The 22,435-nt window shown below is 41.1% G+C and overlaps 1 protein-coding gene across 1 annotated transcript in view; it reads left to right on the forward strand.

Moving 5' to 3' along the window:
* The first annotated feature begins 298 nt into the window (after nt 1-298).
* LOC149451071 (transmembrane channel-like protein 1) overlaps nt 299-22,435 on the forward strand; it is a 115,286-nt gene continuing 93,149 nt past the window's right edge. Inside the window, exons 1-7 of the mRNA XM_089691035.1 lie at nt 299-376; nt 4,173-4,280; nt 4,509-4,581; nt 4,915-4,941; nt 15,335-15,593; nt 20,006-20,146; nt 22,295-22,385. Coding sequence (XP_089547161.1) covers nt 299-376; nt 4,173-4,280; nt 4,509-4,581; nt 4,915-4,941; nt 15,335-15,593; nt 20,006-20,146; nt 22,295-22,385 — 777 coding nt within the window. The remainder of the gene's footprint in view (nt 377-4,172; nt 4,281-4,508; nt 4,582-4,914; nt 4,942-15,334; nt 15,594-20,005; nt 20,147-22,294; nt 22,386-22,435) is intronic.

Here is a 22,435-nt window from a genome sequence, read left to right on the forward strand (position 1 = left end):
GGAAGGCAGAAACGTGGTTGATAGTTCAAGCGGCAGAGGCATCGTCAATAAACAGTCCAAGGTCAGTTCAGGCGGCAATACAGGGAAATAGCAGATAGTAGACACTGGAAAAATATCTTGACTAATAGTGTAGTGATGCGTGTTAGATCTGGAAGCACTCTCCAATACAGAGTCCTGGCTGGGAAGGACATTGGGGACAGTAGTATCAGGTGTCACGGTGAATTTGGTTACTGGAACATACACAACATTTTTCGAGGGGTTTGCAGCCTGTTTGGGTAAGAGGGAGGATATCGGGGAAATGCGTCTCATGGACTCTGTTTTGTTCAGGGGCATGGCCATGCAGATAGAGAAGGGCTGTATCCTCTTGATACTTCAGGTAAGTTAGGGATCTTTGTGTGCACTTAACAAAGATGACATACAAATTGTACAGGGCTAACTGGAAGAAGTAGATGCCAACCTTTTTATACCAATAAATTGAACTCCTGGTGGCTAAGTAGAACTGTAACATCTGGTCATTCATATCCACCCCCCCCCCCCATGAACTGGTTATAGTCATGTATGTATCTTGGTTTTTGGACGGGATCTTGTCTTGTTTGAAGTTCCACCGAGGTGTCATCATGAATTGAGGAAAGGATATAGACATCTTTTATCTTTGCACTTTAGGGCTAGGATCTCTCCATTCCGCAAACTGGCTGTTTCATCCTGCTTTCATTTTGTAGTGACCAATCGTTGTGGGAAGCCCTTGCGGTTGGCCAGTGCTGTCCCACATGCCACAGTTTTCTTCAAATAGAGATGGTGGAATAATGGGAGACTTGTGTAGAAATGATCTACATACAAAGGGTAACCCTTCTCGAACAGTGGTTCTATAAGCTGCCAAACAATTTTGCCACTTGTCCCCATATAGGTAAGGCATCCAGGGGGCGTCTAGCTGGCTGTCCTTTCTCTCATAAATCTTGAAGTTGTAGGTATATCCTGTGGCCCTGTCACATGCCTTGTAGAATTGTACTCCACATTTGGCCCATTTACTGGGGATGTACTGTTTGATGCCAAGCCTTCCAGTAAAGTGGACTAGGGATACATACACACAAATATTTTAGTCGAGGGCAAACATTTCCTTGAAGGTACAGCAAAATAAAGTTGATTAATGGCCGAATTTTGAATAGCTTATCATAATCAGGATGATTTCCTGGAGGGCACTAGGTAGTAATATTGAAATGCAAAAACCTCATTATCATCTCATAGCGTGTTCCGGACATACAAAATGAAAAGACTGGCATATGATGTATAGGTTGGGTAGACCAGTAGGCATGGACTTAGGTTTTTTTTGTCAGTTCCATGTTCAGAGTAAGCCCAAGAAAAATTTGTAATTTCTCCACGCTGAGGGGTTTCCACACAAATGGGCGGGCATATGATGGATTGGGATTGCTGGCTATATATTGGCTGGCATACAGGTTGCACTGCTCCACAATGTAATTTAGCAGATCATTAGTAAAACATAAATGAAAAAAACAAATTGGGGTATAATTTTCTGCTTGTATCTGAGGGCCTGACTGTGCTCTAAAAGGGGGAATTGTATGTTATGCCGAATTAGCAGGCAGTCATGTGGGATATAAAAGTACATCTGGGAGGCTAGTATGGGCTCTACCTCATTGTGGACGGGAAACCCTGCTACTAGTGCCTGGCCTATCATCTGGGAATGCGGCCCTGTTTGTGCTTGCCACGGCACCAGGATTTGTAGCACTGCTGGTGGATGCCTGCCTATCTTCTGGGCGTGCTGCACTGCTTGTACTCACCACTGCACTACTGGTGGATGCCTGCTCCTCCTCAGATCTCCTGAACCTCTTTGTTTGGACTCTCTCCTCCTCAGAATCCGTTGCTGACCCACTTCTTTCAACTGGCTCATACTCAGAATCTGAGTCTGACAGAGAGAGTTCCCCGCTACTCTCGCCCGTCATACTCAGTATCTGGAAAGCCTCCTCGCTGGTATATAATTTTTTTTAGACATTTTGATGTTCATTGGTACAGTTGTTTATCACTGGTACAAATGTGGATTTGACACTGGTACACTGTGACAGATATTGATCACTGGTACAGATGTGGATTTTACTTTGGTACACTGTGACAGATGTTATTCACTGGTACTGATGTGGATTTTACTTTGGTACACTGTGACAGATGTTCACTGGTACAGAAGTGGATGACCACTGGTACACCGTGACAGATGTGGATCACTGGTGCAGATATGAATTTTACACTGGTATACCGTGACAGATGTGGATCACCGGTGCAGATGTGAATTTTACACTGGTACACCGTGACAGTTGTGGATCACTGGTACAGGTGTGGATTTTACTTTGGTACACTGTGACAGATGTTATTCACTGGTACAGAAGTGGATGACCACTGGTACACCGTGACAGATGTGGATCACTCATACAGTTATGGATCACTGGTACACCGTGACAGATGTAGATCACTGGTACAGGTATGGATGACTACTGGTACACCGCGACAGATGTGGATCACTGGTACAGATGTGGAATTTACACTGTTACACTGTGACAGAAGTGGATCATTCATACAGATGTGGATCGCTTGTACACCGTGACAGATGTGGATCACTGGTACAGATGTGAATTTTACACTGGTATGCCATGACAGATGTGGATCACTGGAACAGATGTGGATTTTACATTGGTACACCATGACAGATGTGGATCACTGGTACAGATGTGGAATTTACACTGGTATGCCATGACAGATGTGGATCACTGGTGCAGCTGTGAAATTTACACTGCTACGCCATGACAGATGTGGATCACTGGTGCAAGTGTGGATGACCACTGGTACTGTGTGACAGATGTTGATCACTGGTTCTGTGTGACAGATGTTGATCACTGTTACTGTGACAGATATGGATCACTGGTACTGTGGGACAGATGTTGATTATTGGTACTGTGTGACAGATGTGGATCACTGGTACTGTGACAGATGTGGATCACGGGTACTGTGACAGATGTGGATCACTTGTGCACTGACTGCTGTGTGGGGAACACTATTTGGGTGATCAGTGTGTGTGTGCTTGAAAACGTACTACTGGCTTACAGATCAGCTCCGCTTCTCCTCACTAGCAGGCTCTCTGTGAGGAGAGGCAGAGCTGATCAACTGAATGACGGCTGTGTTGACATCACATGACGGCTGTGATTGGACAAAGCCATCATGTGATTAGAAGGGCCAATCAGAGAGCCCTTCTGCCAAGCAGTGTTGCGCTGTGTCCAGGGGACACAAGCACACCAAGAGCGTGCAGTTGCGCGGCCACCCATGTTCTGAGGGATGTTCAAGAACGTCCACTCACAACAGCGAAGCTACCACCTGGCTGCTTATGTGCAGCGGCCAGGTGGGAAGTGGCTAATGTAAAGAGTTGATTCATTTTGTCTATCTTTTGTAAAAAAAATTTAAGAAAGCTTAAAGTGTTACTAAACCCAGGACCCTGCATTCACTATATCTTGTCTCCCACAGTATACAGAACATGGAAATGTAATTATTTTTATTTTTTTCTCATCAGCAGTTAGAGCAGTCTTGTGACCTCTATCAGTGTCCAGCAGAGCACTGGTTAAAACTTGTAGGAGGAGTTTTCATTCTGGTCTAGGAGGATGCAGAACCTCTGTCTGGACAGTGATGATTGACCCTGTGCTGATCACATGCACTCTCCCCACAAAAACAAAACAAAAATACCTCTTTAGCAATACAAACCAATATGAGCATATGCAGATTTATTCTATACAATATGTCTTATCTAGAGATAAGAGGGGGACACTGGAAGAAGGGGAGTATCAGAGAAGGCAGAATCAAACAACCTTTTTACACAATGCAGAGGATTAACCCCTTACGTTCCCATTAAGTATACCAAGAATGCATTACTGCATATACAGACTGGGTTTACTGTTATGGGTTTGGTAACACTTTAATATTAATACTCTTTCAAGATTAAATCAATATTTTTGATCTATTTGTCGTGGGGCCCTCAAACAGCAGGGAGCCCATAGGCTGGTGCCTAATCTGCTTATTTGGTAGTTTGGCACTGCATGAACAGATCCCCGAATGAATCGGAGCAAAAATGAGACAGATGTATTTTTGTGTCTGTTCAGTATTTAGCTCCATTTAAATAACAGAGCTTTCTGGATTCATATGAAATCTACGGGTGGCCAAATGTAGACAGAGTTGCATCCCTTTATATCAAGCTAAATCCCATGAAAAAACAGACCTTGGCTGACTCAGAGGTAAGTGGATATAAACAAACACCTACCTACCCATAGACCTACTTGGAGCTTCTAATCAGGTCCACCTGAAAAACTGACAGGCAGACCTGAACAGCAAGCCCGTGTGAAATGGGCCATAATGAATCAACCCCTTTGATTCTCTTAAGGTGAACTATCACTTTTGTTAAGAAAAAGCAATAATCTCTAGGTCAATTGTGTGCATTGCAAGGATTTTCAACATCATTGCAGGTTCTTACCCTGTCCTTCTTTCTGAAAACATTACAGGCCATTGGACTAACTTCCTCAAACAAGCTGCCGAATGGTAGGGGTTGCCTGCTATGGTCACATGGATCTGCATCCTAGCATCCTTCTCTGTTCAGTACCTTTGGCATGTGTAGATATCAAGGATAAAAGGTTTGCTGTAGCTAACATAAGCACAAAGCTGGGTAAACCAGGACATTTCTCAGAGAATTATATCCACAGTGTACAGAACACCACCTCAGTGTTGCTCTGATTTTCTTGTTTTATTTTGTAAATTGTTTGATTGCATTTTTATTAGTAATTTGTAATGATATATTTGATACTTTTTTTCTTTAAAAGCACAGTTTTCACTAAACATAGCAACTAATATGAATATCTGTTTTTGTATCCACAGTACAAATTGAAGTGGATGAGAATGCAGGTAGGAAACATTTTTCCTTCTAATAGTTTTGCTGTAAGCACCAGCTTTATTACACAGCATTGTTTTGAGCAATTGATATCGCACCAGCGTTATACATCTGATCTATTTTACATTAAGGCTAAGGATTGGTCGAAAGCTCTTTGGTCAATGAGGGTGCTAACGCCAACATGTTCATGTTGTGGTAGAAGAGAAGTAGTTTTAGAGATAGTATTTGACATTGATTTCTTTATTGTTCTCTAGTACATTGGCAGTATGAAAAATGAAGCTGCTGGTACAACAGGAGGCTGTCTGTCCTTTCTCATAGGTCCAGGCAACTTATAAGTCTTAAGAGAGACAAATCTAGATGCATAGTTTACACCATTGGGGAAGATGACCATTTCTGATGACATCCCTTCCTTTCACTTATTTTACAAATTTCTGAGCTGACAAGATTTAGATTTGTATTTTCCATCTGAAAACTCAACTCCAGCTAAAATATTTTTGGGCATACTGTATATAATGTAAAAAAGAATGTAATGTAAAAAATAAATTACCACTAGTAAAATCAGTGGTTGTTGCATCGTTATGGAAAACTCTTACTTTCATTGAGTCTGTACAGTAAAGTAAGTGTAGAACGTCTGGTCTAAAGTACATAGATGATAGCGGGTCTCTTACTCTGCACCTCCTCAATTCAACAAATGTTTTGCATTCTTTTCAATGCAAAGCATTCTGTGACTGTGAGGAGGAGAGACTGAGATTCATCCACACCTCCCTTACTCACAGATTGCCTTGTATCCCACGAAAATAATGCAAGTTGTTTTCTGAATTAAGGAGGTGCAGAGAGACTACCCCACTGCCACCTAGGGGTGCCTGGGTGCAGCACATGGCCTATGGACCTCTTGTACGAATCCTTAATTTCTCTGCAAAGTCCCTCTCTCCTCATACAGATGGAATGATGAGGGAATGATGGTATCTTTACTCTGCACAATTGTCGAATAACCTGTCCACACATATGACTAATATATATATATATATATATATATATATATATATATACACACACTGCTCAAAGAAATTAAAAGAACACTTTTTATTCAGAGGCTAGCATCAAATCAATTAAATTCCTGAGATATTGATCTGGTCAGTTAAGTAGCAGAGGGGATTGTTAATCTTTTTCAGCTGCAACAGGTGCACTAGATGGCCAACAATTAGATGACCCCCAAAACAGGAATGGTTTTACAGGTGGAGGCCACTGACATTTTTTCCCTACTCATCTTTTCTGACTGTTTTTCTAGTCTTGCATTTGGCTAAGGTCAGTGTCACTACTGGTAGCATGAGGCGATACCTGGACTCTACAGAGGTTGCACAGGCAGTTCAACTCCTCCAGGATGTCACATCAATATGTGTCATTGCTATAAGGTTTGCTGTGTCTCCCAGCACAGTCTCAAGAGCATGGAGGAGCATCCAGGAGACAGGCAGTTATTCTAGGAGAGCTGGACAAGGCCCTAGAAGGTCTTTAACTCATCAGCAGGACTGGTATCTGCTCCTTTGTGCAAGGAGGAACAAGATGCTGCCTGTAACATCGTTCAGCATGACTGTTTTAGTAATGGGTCAGTGATAGTCTAGGACGGCTTGTCTATGGAAGGACACACAGACCTTTACAGGCTAGACAATGGAACCTTGGATGCCATTAGGTATCGGGATGAAATGCTTGGACCTATTGTCAGACCCTAGGCTGGTGCAGTGGGTTCTGGGTTCCTCTTGGTGCACGACAATGCCTGGCCTCATGAGAGTATGCAGGCAGTTCCTTTCCTGGAGGATGAGCGAATTGATACCACTGAATGGCCCCCACGCTCGCCTGACCTAAATCCAATAGAACATCTCTGGGATATCATGTTTCGGTCCATCCGATGCCGCCAGATTAAACCTCAGACTGTACAGGAGCTCAGTGATGACCTGGTCCTGATCTGAGAGGAACTACCCCAGGACACCATCCATCATCTCATTAGGAGCATGCCCTGGCATTGTCAGGCATGCATACAAGTACGTGGGGGCCATAAAAACTACTGAGTACCATTTTGAGTTGCTGCAATGAAATTTCAGCAAAATGGACTAGCCTGATGCATAATTTTTTCATTTTGATTTTCGGGGGGGCCTCTGTAGGTTGATAATTTTAATTTCCATCAAATGATGGGGCATTCTCACGTTCCTAACACATTACCCAGTCCATATCAGTATAGATATCTAGCATGATATTTTTCCCCATTGAGATCTGATGTGTTTTCAGAGTGTTCCTTTTTTTGAATAGTGTATATATTTTGTCTTTAACATTTTTGCTGGTGGCCTTTCTTTGCCACTTATTTCTGCAATTTAAAATAAATTTAGCAGTATCATGTTTTGTCGATTTAATATTTTCTACTGTTTTTAAAAATGTTCTTTTTTTGGGAAGGGGGAGGCGCAAGTAGCTAGACTTTCCTAGGGTGCAAAATAGTCTGTGTATTGTAACCAAAAATATAAGTCTCAGGTCCCAACGTTGGGTATTTCTATACATTGTGTGCTGAAGTGAATTTTCCCAAACGTTGCAGCAGCCACACAAGACAGGCACCTAATTAGTTGTAATTTATTTTTACAGAGAAAATATTCACAAATATTTATGTCTGGAGTACAGCTTTAAAGAAGAATCAAACTAAATATTATTTAACGCAAAATGGCAGGATAACACCATCATTAGAATCAACTTTTCCCCCTTTCACTTATCGTCGACTTTCATATCAACACCAGGATAGTAGAATGATGGTTATACCTTAATAGTTACTCTATATTTCTCTATATTATTATTGATAATATAATCTTTATTATCATTCATTATTGTTCCTTATGATTCATATTAACAATCATTTAAGATTTTATGTGATTCTTTAATTTTCCATTATAAATGTATAGTTATTGTTTGAATTTTCCATATTCACATATATACCTTCTGTATACTGTGAATCTTCTCATTCATCATATGTACCTGCAATGGTTTTTTTTTTTTTATGTCAATAATCGATACAAATTTATTGAAAAAAAAGAAACAACTATAACTCTATATACATAAGTATTTAGGTATTGAAAGGAGGTACAGGGTGCCCAAAGGCACTGATGAACTGAGGACAACTCCTGGAACTACAGTCAGGTCCATAAATATCGGGACATCGACACAATTCTAACATTTTTGGCTCTATACACCACCAAAATGGATTTGAAATGAAGATGTGCTTTAACTGCAGACTGTCAGCTTTAATTTGAGGGTATTTACATCCAAATCAGGTGAACGGTGTAGGAATTACAACAGTTTGCATATGTGCCTCCCGAATGTTAAGGGACCAAAAATAATGGGACAGAATAATAATCATAAATCAAACTTTGACTTTTTTACTTGGTTGCAAATCCTTTGCAGTCAATTACAACCTGAAGTCTGGAATGCATAGACATCACCAGACACTGGGTTTCATCCCTGGTGATGCTCTGCCAGGCCTCTACTGCAACTGTCTTCAGTTCCTGCTTGTTCTTGGGGCATTTTCCCTTCAGTTTTGTCTTCAGCAAGTGAAATGCATGCTCAATCGGATTCAGGTCAGGTGATTGACTTGGCCGTTGCATAACATTCCACTTCCTTCCCTTCCTTCCCTTAAAAAACTCTTTGGTTGCTTTTGCAGTTTGCTTTGGGTCATTGTCCATCTGCACTGTGAAGCGGCGTCCAATGAGTTCTGAAGCATTTGGCTAAAAATGAGCAGATAATATTGCCCGAAGCACTTCAGAATTCATCCTGCTGCTTTTGTCAGCAGTCCCATCATCAATAAATACAAGAGAACCAGTTCCATTGGCAGCCATACATGCCCACGCCATGACACTACCACCACTATGCTTCACTGATGAGGTGGTATGCTTAGGATCATGAGCAGCTCCTTTCCTTCTCCATACTCTTCTCTTCCCATCACTCTGGTACAAGTTGATCTTGGTCCCATCTGTCCATAGGATGTTGTTCCAGAACTGTGAAGGCTTTTTTAGATGTCGTTTGGCAAAGTCTAATCTGGCCTTCCTGTTTTTGAGGCTCACCAATGGTTTACATATTGTGGTGAACCCTCTGTATTCACTCTGGTGAAGTCTTCTCTTGATTGTTGACTTTGACACACATACACCTACCTCCTGGAGAGTGTTCTTGATCTGTCCAACTCTTGTAAAGGGTGTTTTCTTCACCAGGGAAATAATTATTTGGTAATCCACCACAGTTGTTTCCCGTGGTGTTCCGGGTCTTTTGGTGTTGCGGAGCTCACCGGTGCGTTCCTTCTTTTTAAGAATGTTCCAAACAGTTGTTTTGGCCACACCTAATGTTTTTGCTATCTCTCTGATGGGTTTGTTTTGTTTTTTCAGCCTAATGATGGCTTGCTTCACTGATAGTGACAGCTCTTTTGGATCTCATCTTGAGAGTTGACAGCAACAGATTCCAAATGCAAATAGCACACTTGAAATGAACTCTGGACCTTTTATCTGCTCATTGTAATTGGAATAATGAAGGAATAACACACACCTGGCCATGGAACAGCTGAGAAGCCAGTTGTCCCATTACTTTTGGTCCCTTAACAAGTGGGAGTCACATATGCAAACTGTTGTAATTCCTACACCGTTCACCTGATTTGGATGTAAATACCCTCAAATTAAAGCTGACAGTCTGGAGTTAAAGCACATCTTGTTCTTTTTTATTTCAGATTTATTGTGGTGGTGTATAGAGCCAAAAATGTTAGAATTGTGTCGATGTTCAATATTTATGGACCTGACTGTATTTACAAGCCTTCTCTGCAGCCCAGTCTCTGATGAAGAGCTAGCTAGCATCTCCTTAGTGTACCACCCCAGACCCTAGATGAACTTCTCCTCTTCACCCAGCAATCTGGAGGTATTCCTGGACAGGGGATCCAGTTGCTGTCACTTTAAGAGAAGAACAGTCACTGGTAGGTGGCTAATATGGTTTCCCAGCAGAGTGCTCCTTCCTCTATCCACCAAGGGGGTACAGGTGTACTTACTCAGATCCTCTCCTGTACCACTGGTGGGTTGGTGGCTGCTACCAGGCCTATCATCTGAGCCACGCCTTTCCTGCCATATAGGTGGTCCTCTCTGAGTTCAGAACTTTAAGAGATGAACAGTCACTGGCAGGTGGCTAATATGGTTTCCCAGCAGAGTGCTCCTTCCTCTATCCACCAAGGGGGTACAGGTGTACTTACTCAGATCCTCTCCTGTACCACTGGTGGGTTGGTGGCTGCTACCAGGCCTATCATCTGAGCCACGCCTTTCCTGCCATACAGGTGGTCCTCTCTGAGTTCAGAACTCAGACAGAACCACCTTTCTAGCTCCAGGTCTGCAGGTAGGCCCCATTCCAATGGGCCTCCTCGCAGCCTCCTTCTTTTAGCGACACATCGTCCTCTCTATCTTCCACCCAACCTCTCCTCCAACTGAGCAGGCTCCAACAATTTTAAGGGTGTCCCAGCCCCTTGCCATCCTCCTTTTGAGGATTGGCCGGGACCCCTCAAGAGTGCAAGACAGCCACTCCTCAGATCCACCCACTGCCTCTAGAGCCTTCCTCCAAAGGCCTAGAGCAGGTGGAAATTCCAGAGGGGCTGTCATGCAGAGCCTCTCAGCTCCTGACCAGAATTTGGCCTTCTGCCTATTACGCCCAGGCTGTAACTCAGCCCTCCTCACGGGAAATTAAAACACTAGCTCCCCCTAGCTAAACTAGGGTGCTGCTACAAAAACAAAAATGATACTAAAATTCTCAAAACCAAGGCATCCCTGATTTAAAGTGCATTTTAAAAAAAATGGCACATCACAGAGCAATTTATAAGGGGAAATGAATGAACACAAAATCTCAAAGCAAAATTGAGAATTTTTCTTTGACAACATTTTCCAGGTAGGTGAATAGAACTTAACCCTCTGGAGCTATTTCAAGCCAATTGAACAAAAACAACAACAAAACACATTAATTTATCTTATAACAGGTTTTCTGTAAAGGTAGTTTGAGTATGTAGATGGAAACAAAACTCAATCCCTGTTTACCAATCTTTCCATATAATGTTTGCATGCTCCACTAGCTTTAGCAAAATCATGCACATCCATGTCACATAGAGAGACTCTGCTTGATAAATGATTCTCTTTACTGTACATCAGAAAGCAAATTAAATAACCAAAACTGGAAGTTATTTTTCTGTTTAACTATTCTGTTTGACACCACAGAACATTGAATGTTTCAGAAGTCATATTTTCTAAATATTAAATAGGAGTCTCATTTCTAGCAGCTTCTTGAAAAGTTCTGACCAATCTGAAAATACTTTTGTGCTTAAAGTACCCCATCACCTAAAATTAGGAACTCATCAGCTAGCTTGAACATGGTTGCTTAAAACGGGATTGACATGTAAAATTGAAGCAGATAAACATGTCCTTACCTGACAATAAGATCCCATAGTGCAGCAGGCAATCTGACATTAACTGATCGCGGACCACATACATGTTCGTGATCTGAAGCAGTAAAGCCACTGGCCTGCAGTATATCTGCATGGGCTGGTCAGAAAGTGGATAAAGGAAAACTAAAATGGTTTGAGTCAACTTTGTATATTAAAAAATTGTATGTTTTAAACAATTTTTATATGTTTATATAATTTATATAAAAACTTTGTTTTACAAATGAATATTTGCATCCATGACACTCCTAAAGCTATATGAGTATTGTAAAGATAGAACTAAGCAGAAGTTGTGTGCCTTCAGATTCTCTTGGACTAAAATCCCAGGGGACTATGGATTAATAAAATGTATTTTTTTAATTGATTCTCACATATATGAGAAAGTCATAGATGTTGAGGGCATCCATTTAGTCCAGACATCAATGTTACTATGACAGTTGGCACAAGTACTTGTGATTAGATATGAGTGAACTAAGCAAAGTTTGGTTTGCTGTATATTTGCTGATCCCAGTGGGAAATTCATGAAGCCCAAACATAGCACCAGAGCTCCACTGAAGTATATAGGAACCAAATCTTGTTATTTTTTTCTGGCTATTCTTAGTGCCAATTTGCAAAATTATGTTAAATACAGGACACGGGTAACTGGGCAATTCTATGAGGTTGTATGCCAATGCAAAAACAATAAATAAATACAAACACAAATACCATTTAGTAAGGTGTGGGTCCTTTATTGTGACCTAAAGGGCATAGTTAAACTTATACAATTCATTTAAATAACATGCTTGGGGCATGCTTTAAAACTGTATGTGAGAATTTGCGCCTATACCTTGTACTCCTGTAGAAGTGACATTTAGAAAAAAATAAACAAACTAATCACAGTTCTCAGGACAGCTTTGTTCTTTTTATTAAAAAAAATATTTAAAAGGTTGGAGTTTCCCCCAAGATCCATACCAAATCATATGGATAAGGGATTGGTATAGATTTTGAGGGGGACCACATGCCACTCATTGTTTCCAAAAAATATTCTGGATTTTGGGGGGAGCCTCCAGGAAAAAAACAAACAAAATAAAATGATTCGGATCCCCCCAGAATCCAATCCAGACCCTTATCCAGCATGCAGCTTAGTTGGCCAAGAAAGGGGGAACAGAGATCATGTGCCCCCCACTTCCGGAACCAGGGGAGCCCCCCCATGAAGGCTTTTTGAGTCTATGTTGATGAGGACAATGACCTCATTCCCACACCCCAGGCCTAGCTTAATGCAGGGAATCTAAGGAGGGAAACTTATTGCATTCTGATTGCATAGTATCCCTTGTTACTCATTCATAAATAAAAAAATAACTTGATAACATTTAAGAATAAATGAAAACACAAACTCTGTGAAAAAGTTCTTTATTTGCCTAAATCCAACACCAATCACCTCGTTCAGTTATGTAGTTCCAAAGTCAGTCATTATGAACAGCAACATGACGACCCATGCCAATATGACATTCATCTATCACTATTCCTGTTGTAAATGAAGGCTGCCCAGCTGGCTTCTGAATCTCAACAAACCATCCGGGAATCCCAGATGATGTCACTGACCAAATATGGTCATAACATATTTCATCATTGATGTCACTCAGGATCCCTGGCTGGATCCTGCAACAATTTTAGATAGGGGTCTGGTTTCATAGGGACTACACATACACACAAAAAAAGAAATAGCATTCTGTGCCCACCCCCATCATGAACAATTCTAGGCCACATGCACTCAATATTGAAAATCTACCTTGTTGGGGGGGGGAGTATGGGAGTTTAGGTGAGCAATGAAGCCTCCTCCCCTGGCAAGGCACTTTTTCCCTATTTTGATAGGCCAGTGGATATGGGAGCCTGTCCCTTTTTTACTCATTCAAAAATAAAGTTAATTGAAAGTTAATTGAACACACACTACAGAACAGTTCTTTATTTAAAAGTAAAACAAAGCATGGAAAAATGCTTCAGTATGTAAATTTAACATCAATGACAATGACATCTTCCAGTGATGTAGATCCAACATCAGTCATGATAACATACACCTTAACAACCACTGACATTATGATCCACTACATGACAATCCTCTCCAGCTACAAATACCAGCTGCTAGGCCAGCTGCTGTATATCAGCAAACAATATGCAGTCAATGATATTCCTGGAATCCACTCCAGCCTGTTTACAATATAAAACAAGCCCGCAGGTGGGAAGCTCCCACTTAGTGGTAATAGTGATACCACCACTAAATAAATGACTTTCAGGGGCAGGCGATCTGGTCAGACCTGGAAATCTACTTTGCCCATTTTCCAAACTCAGAATAAGCTCTGTTCGGGTCGAATTTATCGTCAACCAAACCTGAAGTTTACCCATTGTAATGTGTTGCCAGGTCCACTGTTCTTTCTCTTAAATCTAAGCATTGAAAGTGTGATCTCTGTAACTTACAGTTGTGATGAGATAGCAATAACTCCAATCTTAGTTGAATAACACAGGCAGTGACTTTATCCAGACGACACCTTTTAGGTCTTGTGAAGTTTGTTCCATAAACTGAGAGAATCTTACAACAACGAACATCGGATAGGTCAAAAGATCATAATGTGATCTGCTTCCATAAGGCATGAGGCTTGAAGCTGAAATGCATTACTGGGAAATGATCAAAAGGGTGGGGCTATCTATAGAGCATGAACTAAACCAAAGTAAAGGGAGGAGCAGAGACAAAATACAAAGAACACTTAAAGGCATATGACAGTCATATGAAAGATGACATCCACTATAACTTGAGAGCACTGGCACTGTAGAAGTGAAACACACAGTAACCAGGAAGCTGAAGAAAGGAGGCAACAGTGAATGTGGCCTGAATTCATACTAGGGTCAGCAACTAAGGATCGGAAGGGAATTTAATCAGTGACAGATGCAAGATGAAGGGACAATCCAGGGTTGGCAAAAGGTGAATAGAATAGCACAAAGCAACAGGCAGTAACTGAAATAAGTAGAAACAGGGCAGTAGTCTGAATGAACCCCGGAATGGGAAATCCAGAGGAATGTCACAAAACAAACCAGGTTGGTAACAGGGTTGAACAGGATCAAGTCACAGGTTGTGGGTCACAGGGTACTGCTGAAGTAATTAAGGTACAACCTTTGTTACTTTAATGTTCAATCTCCTAGGAGGGAGGATTTAGTGATACAGGGTACTCAAAACAGCACAAATAGATGACATTTATTCTGTAGCCCTTTTTTTTTTTTTTACTAATAAGGATCTTTGAGAGCAGTTCAACAGACTTATGTACTTTTGTAAGAGCAGTCTGTCTTTTCCTTAAGTAGCAATGCGTCCCTCTCTCCAAGTAATCTGTCCACTTTTTGAGCAGTCCAAGATAACAGGGATAGGATGCAACTCTAACACGTTTCACCCATAACAGGATTTAGTCATAGATTATAACATATATGAATAATCTGAAGATCCACACGAGCATCTAGTTTTTCTTTTTCTTTGCCCTTGTGTGTTGTCATATTCTACTGGACCTAATCTCCCAACCATGATCATTTGACTTAACTGGCCAGATATTTTGTATGACTTAAAAGAAAGTAAAGAAGTGTATTATATGTAATGATATGTTAATAGCTGGTTATTTTGATGTCTTACACATTTACAAAAGAATAAAAATTATTAGATGAAACAAGTGGCAGTCCATCACCCTTCTGAATCCTGCCTTAGACTCAGGAACATTGGAAGATAACCTCGCCGTACATATGTGAGAGAGAAAAGATTTGTTTCAGGGCATGTCAGCAGATTAACTCTTTTTTATAATTATTTTTCATTATAACATAAGCGAGTTGGGCAACAAAAAACAGTCTGACTAGATGAGTCAAAAACTGTTTGTATAGATTGAGTAAGAGATTGCTTTGTATTTTCTATGCCTAAGGGGAACTGGAAGGCTCTGAGGGTGAGGAAGATCTCCCTCCAAAACGTCGGGAGAAAAATTGGAGAATACCAAATATGAAACCTTGGTTGGCAGAAACTGATGATGAGGGTGCAAATGCCCCTGATGAAGAGAATGAAGAAGATGGGGAAGGCCCTCCTGGCAAGAGGGGTAAAAGAGGAAAGAAGGGACCTGGAGCAGCCAACAGAAAAGCAAGGGATAATACTAAAAGGAAAGACAAGAAGAAAAAGGATGGTGATGGGTAACCTCTGTGCTGACTTTTTTGTTTGTATGACAATGTTTATACATTGTATTAATCATATACAGATTTATGCATAATACTATGCATCTACAGCTACTGTATCGCTACTAGTAACACAGATCGAAGGGAGAAGAATAAAGGTCCACTATTCAATGCTTAGTTATTTGTAGTAAATGGCACTGGTTGGTATCTTCCCAGAGTAAGTATAATCAATCAAAATATAAACAGGAAAAATGGGACTTTCGAGATACCTTATAAGTGACCAATAGCCTCAAAACACCTAGGGGCATAAAAACATACAAGTTTATTTATAAGACATATAAAACCCAATTTAAAATTGTCAACATCAGAAAGGATGTCATTCTGTACTAGACATAATTGCTCCTGTCTACGCGTTTTGCGATTTCTCAGGACGTTAATTAGAGCTTTATAGATGTCCAATATATAAGAACGTTCAACCCTAGGATAAGTATAAAAAGACACATTAATAATACTGTCCAGATTCAGCTGAGGAGAGGGAGGACAACCGAAGAAGGAAAGGAAGAAAAAAAGAAAAAGAGAGCAGAAAACACCCACCTTTCAGATACTAACAGGACCAGAGACATGCACATACATTCCTGATTGGGACACAAATTACACTCCCACCAGGTCCCCCCACCTGGCCCATGGAGGACTGCAGGGATAAGAAGGCCAGCAGAGTGAAGGAAAGGACAAATACAAGAATCCTCATGGGGACAACTCTCTAACTTCTGTAAACAAAAAAGCATAAGGGAAAGGATTAAAGGATATGGTTACTTAAAAAAAATAATAAATGCCCCTTTTTTTGCAGGTATAAAAATGTGCATTTACTATTTTTTTTTGGAGCCTGGAAAGGATTGCACCAGCGATCAGGAGATTGCTGGTGACATGCAGGACTCCTGCAGACCTGTCAGTGTATCTGTGTGCCTGTACATCCCGTATGGGCAAGCAGATACAGAATGACAGGAAGACTCAAGGAACTACCACAGTGCTCAACAGCGCCATGATAGTTCATTGAGGACTACAAGCCAACAGTTGCAAAGGCTGTCGACATAAAAGCATAAAACCCACGAAATACGTGGACAGGAATGATTATGTCTAGTATAGAATAACATCCTTTCTGATGCTGACAATTTTAAATTGTGTTTTATATGACTTATAAATAAACGTGTATGTTATTTATGCACTGTGATGTTTTGAGGTTATAATTTGGTCACTATTTAGGTATCTTGAAAGTCTACATTTTGATTGGGAATGTATTGTAACCAGGGGTGGACTGACAACTCATGGGGCCCCCAGGCAATAGGGGATCATGGGGCCCCTGTGTCCTTGCCAAAACTCAAAAAAAGCCTGTGAAAAAGGTACCAGGGGCATCTCATGGGGCCCCCTACTGACCCTGAGCCCTCGGGCAGTGCCCGAGTTTTCAAATGGTCAGTCCGCCCCTGATTGTAACACTTCTCTGCTCTATTTCTCAGAGTACCACACCTCATTTCTCTGCTTTTTACCCTGCTAAATGTAACATTTGCCAAAGTGACCCTTTATTTTCTTCTCTGTGGTCATCTTCGGTACTGCACCAACCCCCACAGTTACCCCTGCTGCTTATTGATCAGCCTTTCCCTCTGTTTTTCAATGCACAATGTTGCATTTAATTTTCAGATGTGTAGCAAGTGTATGAACTCTGAATCATGGATATAAGGCCTCATGCACACAGGGCTTAACCGCTTCAATACTGTGCACTTTCAACCCTTTCCTGCCTAGGACAATTTACAGTTTTCAGGACTGTCGCACCTTGAATGACAATTGCGCGGTTATGCAACACTGTACTTACATAAAATTTTTATCATTTTTTTAGACTGATAGAGCCAAACATTTTGAAAAAAATAAAATGTTTTTCTTGATGGGCCTTAGTGAGGTTGCACGGATGGACACTGGTGAGGCTGCAATGATGAGGCGCCACTGATGGGCACTGGTGAGGTGGCACTGATGGGCACTGATAAGGTGCATTGATGGGCACTGAGGAGGCACTGACAAGGCTGCAATGAAGAGGTGCAACTGATGGGCACTGATAGGTGGCCCTGATGAGCACTGATAGACAGCACTGGTGTGCACTGATAGACAGCACTGATGGCCACTGATAAACTGCATTGATGGGCACTGATGGGGCTGCACTGATAATCAAGGCACTGATGATCAGTGCCCTGATTATCAGTGTAAATGTGCCTTGTCATCCTTGCCAGTTATCTGCGATTCTTTCCTTACGCAGTGACATCGCTGGAGGAAGGGAAATGCTGATAACCGGAAAGTTTGTTTACATGGAATCAGCTGTGATTGGACACAGCTGATCACATGGTAAAGGGCCGCTGTGATTGGCCATTTACCTTGATCTGTGATCAGCTGTGTCCAAAGGACAAAATGGTCACAAAGCGCTCCCGATTGCGCTGTAGCCGTCTTTCAATTGTGGCATGGTACTAAGGTGGTTAAAAAACACTTTTTTACATGTGTTTTTGCATTTTTCAGTCTGTAAAAGCACTTCTATATTAGCCTATGTGTCTAAGCACTCTTATGCATTTACAGGTGTATTAGAATAGGAATGTTTACAGATTGAAAACCAAATCATCACCAGTGCACTAAGGGGAGGAGTTTTTGAGCAGAAGAAACACTTGTCATGCCTAAATACAGTATATCTAAATGCACTTAGCACTTGAGCGTTCATCCATTCATCCATTCTAATGGCCTGAAAAAATAATATTTTTGCCAATGGAATCCATGAACGCTCAAATGCCTGATTCGCCTAAACACGACTAAACGTGTGTTCTTTAGGCACATTTTTAAAGCAGGTTTTTCCTGGCAGGAGTTAAAGGCATTCAGAGGAGACAATCTAGCACCTGTGTGTATGAGGCCTAACAGGTAACTGTTCATATATGACTGTGCACCAACTCTGCTTCTGCTGCCTAATAATATTGCTGCCTAATATTCCTGCTTCCTTGCATACCATGATCTGCTGACTCCTTTCTTTGCCCTGTTCTCTGTTCTTTTTTTAAACCCCAGTCTTGCAAGCTGCAGTCTGTCCTCATTTTCCTGACTGCTATAATCTATAATCCAGTCTCACTGACCATCTCATATGCTCTTTAGCACAAAAGCTTGTTAATAGTTCATAATTTAACATGTCCCAATCTGATCTCCAAGCTGTCTTTCATTTCTTGTACATTAGACAAGTCTACTGTCTTCTAATGTCTGGGCCCACTATCAACATTGGAACCCCCACTATCAGCTCCTATCCCCCATTAGCAGCTACCTCTTCTCCCAAACCACCAAGTCTTGCTTAAACCCGCAATAGACTGTATACACTCTATGAGAATGAAACAACTTTGTTGGGAAACCATATATGAAAAAAAGGTGTTTACTGCTATTTTATTGTTTTATATATAGCACTAGGAAGGACAACTGCACTGAATTTTTTTATATGTACCATTTATTGTTCTATAAATATACCCCGTAAAAAGGTTATTAACCTGAAATCTAGTCATTTTCGGGTGCCAGTTCATTATGAAATGGTTGAAATAAATACTTTTAGGTATTTCTTAAATTTTTTAATAAATTCACTTTGAGGTATTGTTTTTCTTCTTTTTTATATTGTTCATACATACAGTAGCATATTTATTTAGAAAATAATAAATCCAGTTATTTCTATAATTTTCATAATAATAATGATAATAAAAATAATTTTTAATAATCATTTTTATATGGGCACCTTTCTATTCATTTAAATATAATAAAAAAACAGGAAGACAGATAATTATTTTCATTTACTTTAGTTGTTTTTTTAGGCCCCATTGACAATTAGCGATTTGAAATTGCATGCAGAATCGGCACAATTCTGCCCGCAAATCCAAATCCCACTAAAATTGTGGCAAAATATCATCCTTAGTGACACCCCAAATGCGGTGTGATTTTGCCATGCGACAAAATGCATGTGTAAAAACATGCCTGGCTCATGAGCATCTCTGCTGCTACAAATGTGCATAGGGCAGCCAATTCAAGTGATAAATTAATGTAAATCAGTAAACAAAAAAAAAATCATGAGCAGGAGCTAGGTCTCCTCCTAATTCATTGTTCTGCTGTACCCCAAGAACTTGTCCAGCACCTCCCTGATGTCATTTCCTTTCCAAGGTTAACAGAATTAGTGATGTGGCTACATCCTGCATCGGGGACAGATCCAGGAAGCTATTCAGAGACACTTCTTCTGTTCTGTTTTACTAATAGCTTAGATCTAATAAGTGCCAATTACATTACCCTAGTAATAGCTTAGTTCCATATGCATTATAATGTGTGATATATATATGGTATAGATGATATATTTTACCCTACTTGGCTGAAAAAAATGTATTTTGTAGGTCTGAAGAAGAAGAAGAAGAAGATGCTATCACAGAGGAGGAACTAGATAAATTAAAGGAAGCTGTAGAAGAAAAAAAGAAACTAATTGCAACTATAAGAAACAAGCCATGGAAAATGAAGCAAAAGTTGGAAGTGTTAAAGTAAGACTGATCAACATGGTAAAATTCACTGATGTTAAATGGTTAAAGTGATATTAAAGGCTGTTCTTTTCTTTATTATTGTAGCACTACCCACTATTATTTTCAGGCTCCCTGTAGTTCTGGACCCCTTTCTGAAAGGTGTAGGTGACAGTTCCTACAAAGATTATCACAAGGAAAGGAAGAAGAAAGGACAAGTACTTTCCCTTTAAGTGGCACTTGACTTGGGTGTTGTCTCCTTTTATTTTTATTTATTTATTTCAGATACTTATATAGGGCCGTCAATTTTTCAGCACTTTATATATGTATTGTACATTCACATCAGTCCCTAACCCTCAAGTGGCGTACAATCTAAAGTCTCTAACTCACATTCATACATACACATACTAGCGCCAATTTAGACAGGATTCAATGAACCTACCAGCATGTCTTTGGAGTTTGGGAGGAAACCAGAGTACCCGGAGGAAACCCACGCAGGCACAGGGAGAACATGTAAACTCCAGGCAGGTAGTGCTGTAGTTGGGATTTGAACAAACGACCCTAGTACTGCCAGGCGGAAGTGCTAACCATTTAGCCACTGTGCTGCCCAGGGAATGCACTCAGGGAAGATAGGCAGCTTTAAGCAAATAAAGCATCTAACTTGCAGTAGGGCTTGTTGGCAAAGGGCAACTCCACTCTGGCCTGCAAAAACCTATATCAACGATAGTAGGTGTTCCTTTAGGATGGTAAGCCAATGGTCTAGGAAACACTGACATAATGTAACCTGCAGGAGGTGTACACTGTGGTCAGCTCTGATAATTAGCCTGTGCTGCAGTTGTGTTAAACAGCAGCGGCTATGGGAACTAGGCCGCAGCACATGTTAACTGGATGTCCATAACTGTGTGCAGGTAAAGTAGAAAATATAGGGAGAATGTCAGTGTTCACTTGTTTGGCAGGCGTATGGGACTCTCTCACCCAGTTGGCAGCTTCCAACAGGTCCTGGTGTTCTCTCTCTCTCTCTGGTCTCACTGGCAGTATTCCATCTGGTCGCCCGCTGGCAGACTGTATCACTGAACAGGGCGGCAAGGCTAGTGGTCAGTGCTCCTCCTCGCCTCTTTCTTTATGTCTGCGGCTTGGTTCGGTTCTCCAGCAGTCAGCACTCTCTCCCTCTGCTTCCACTCTCCAGCTTTCTCCCCTCTCACTTCCTTTCCTGTCCAGTCTCATGGGCTTCTGTATATATCTGCCTCCACCCACACGCCAGCTCTTCTTGGAAATGTAGTCCTCTGATACACTGTTCCCCAGCAAAGTTCTGCGGTCCATGGGGCTGCTCTGCAGAATGTGAGTGCCACTGAATTTGCAGGACATTGCCATCTTGAGTTGGTTTTAACATCCTGCAGCTGACATTACAGCTAGGGTGTTATATTACAATAAAAAAGAAGCTATACTTACCTGCTCTGTGCAAAGAGCAGTCCCTTACCCCCTCTTTGGAAGACCCCCGCCTGCGCTGTCCAGTCCCCCCTCCTTTGGGTGCCTCCTTAGGAACCCATAACCCGCAAATAACCCGTGGAGAGAGGTGATGTGGGCAGGACCCAGCAGGTCTACCTAGTACAAGCTGCCTGCAGAAAACAAGAGGAGGGGTGGTGACAAGGCCAGTACACAATGAGAGAATGTAGCAGTGACTGGTCTTAATTACAGGAAGCTCTATCACCGAGACAAAGTTTTAACACTGGATTATTGCACAGATCTGGATGAAAAGCACACCAAAATTCAAGAAAGAATACATCTGCTTGTTGTATTTGTGCAGTGTTTATTGATCCTTGAGTTTAGCTAGGCACAGTTCACACTCCTGCGACTTTGGATCTGACTTTTGAGACCCAAAGTCACAGGACATGGGAAATGGCATGCTTCTCTATTATTCCATCTCCATTCCAATTACTACTACTGAAGTCGTTGCGACTGTACTACTTGGCTTGGGTGCCAGAGAGTTTAATGTCATATCAAAGTCGCACTCCAAAGTCGCAATGAAAATTGTAGGACTTTGGAGTCGGCTAGTGTGAACCAAGCCTAAGTCAGTTTCTCAGTCCATATTTTACAAATGTAAAAAGCCTGGTTCTTGTTTTTTTTTGTATTGTCTATATTTATGGAATTAATTATTTATTTCCAAAATTTTAGGGATGCTCAACAGTTTGTGGAGAAGTTTGAAGGAGCACTTGGAAAGGGAAAAGGAAAAAAGTTTTATGCATATAAAGTCATGATGCTCAAAGTAAGTTGGTTTTATTTTGCCAACCTTGTTATTTTTCACATTTTATTTAC

The sequence above is a fragment of the Staurois parvus genome, unplaced genomic scaffold (genome assembly GCF_062004578.1).
Source record: "Staurois parvus isolate SC_StPar_1 unplaced genomic scaffold, SC_StPar_1.0 ptg000549l, whole genome shotgun sequence".
NCBI classification, from domain to species: Eukaryota; Metazoa; Chordata; class Amphibia; order Anura; family Ranidae; genus Staurois; species Staurois parvus.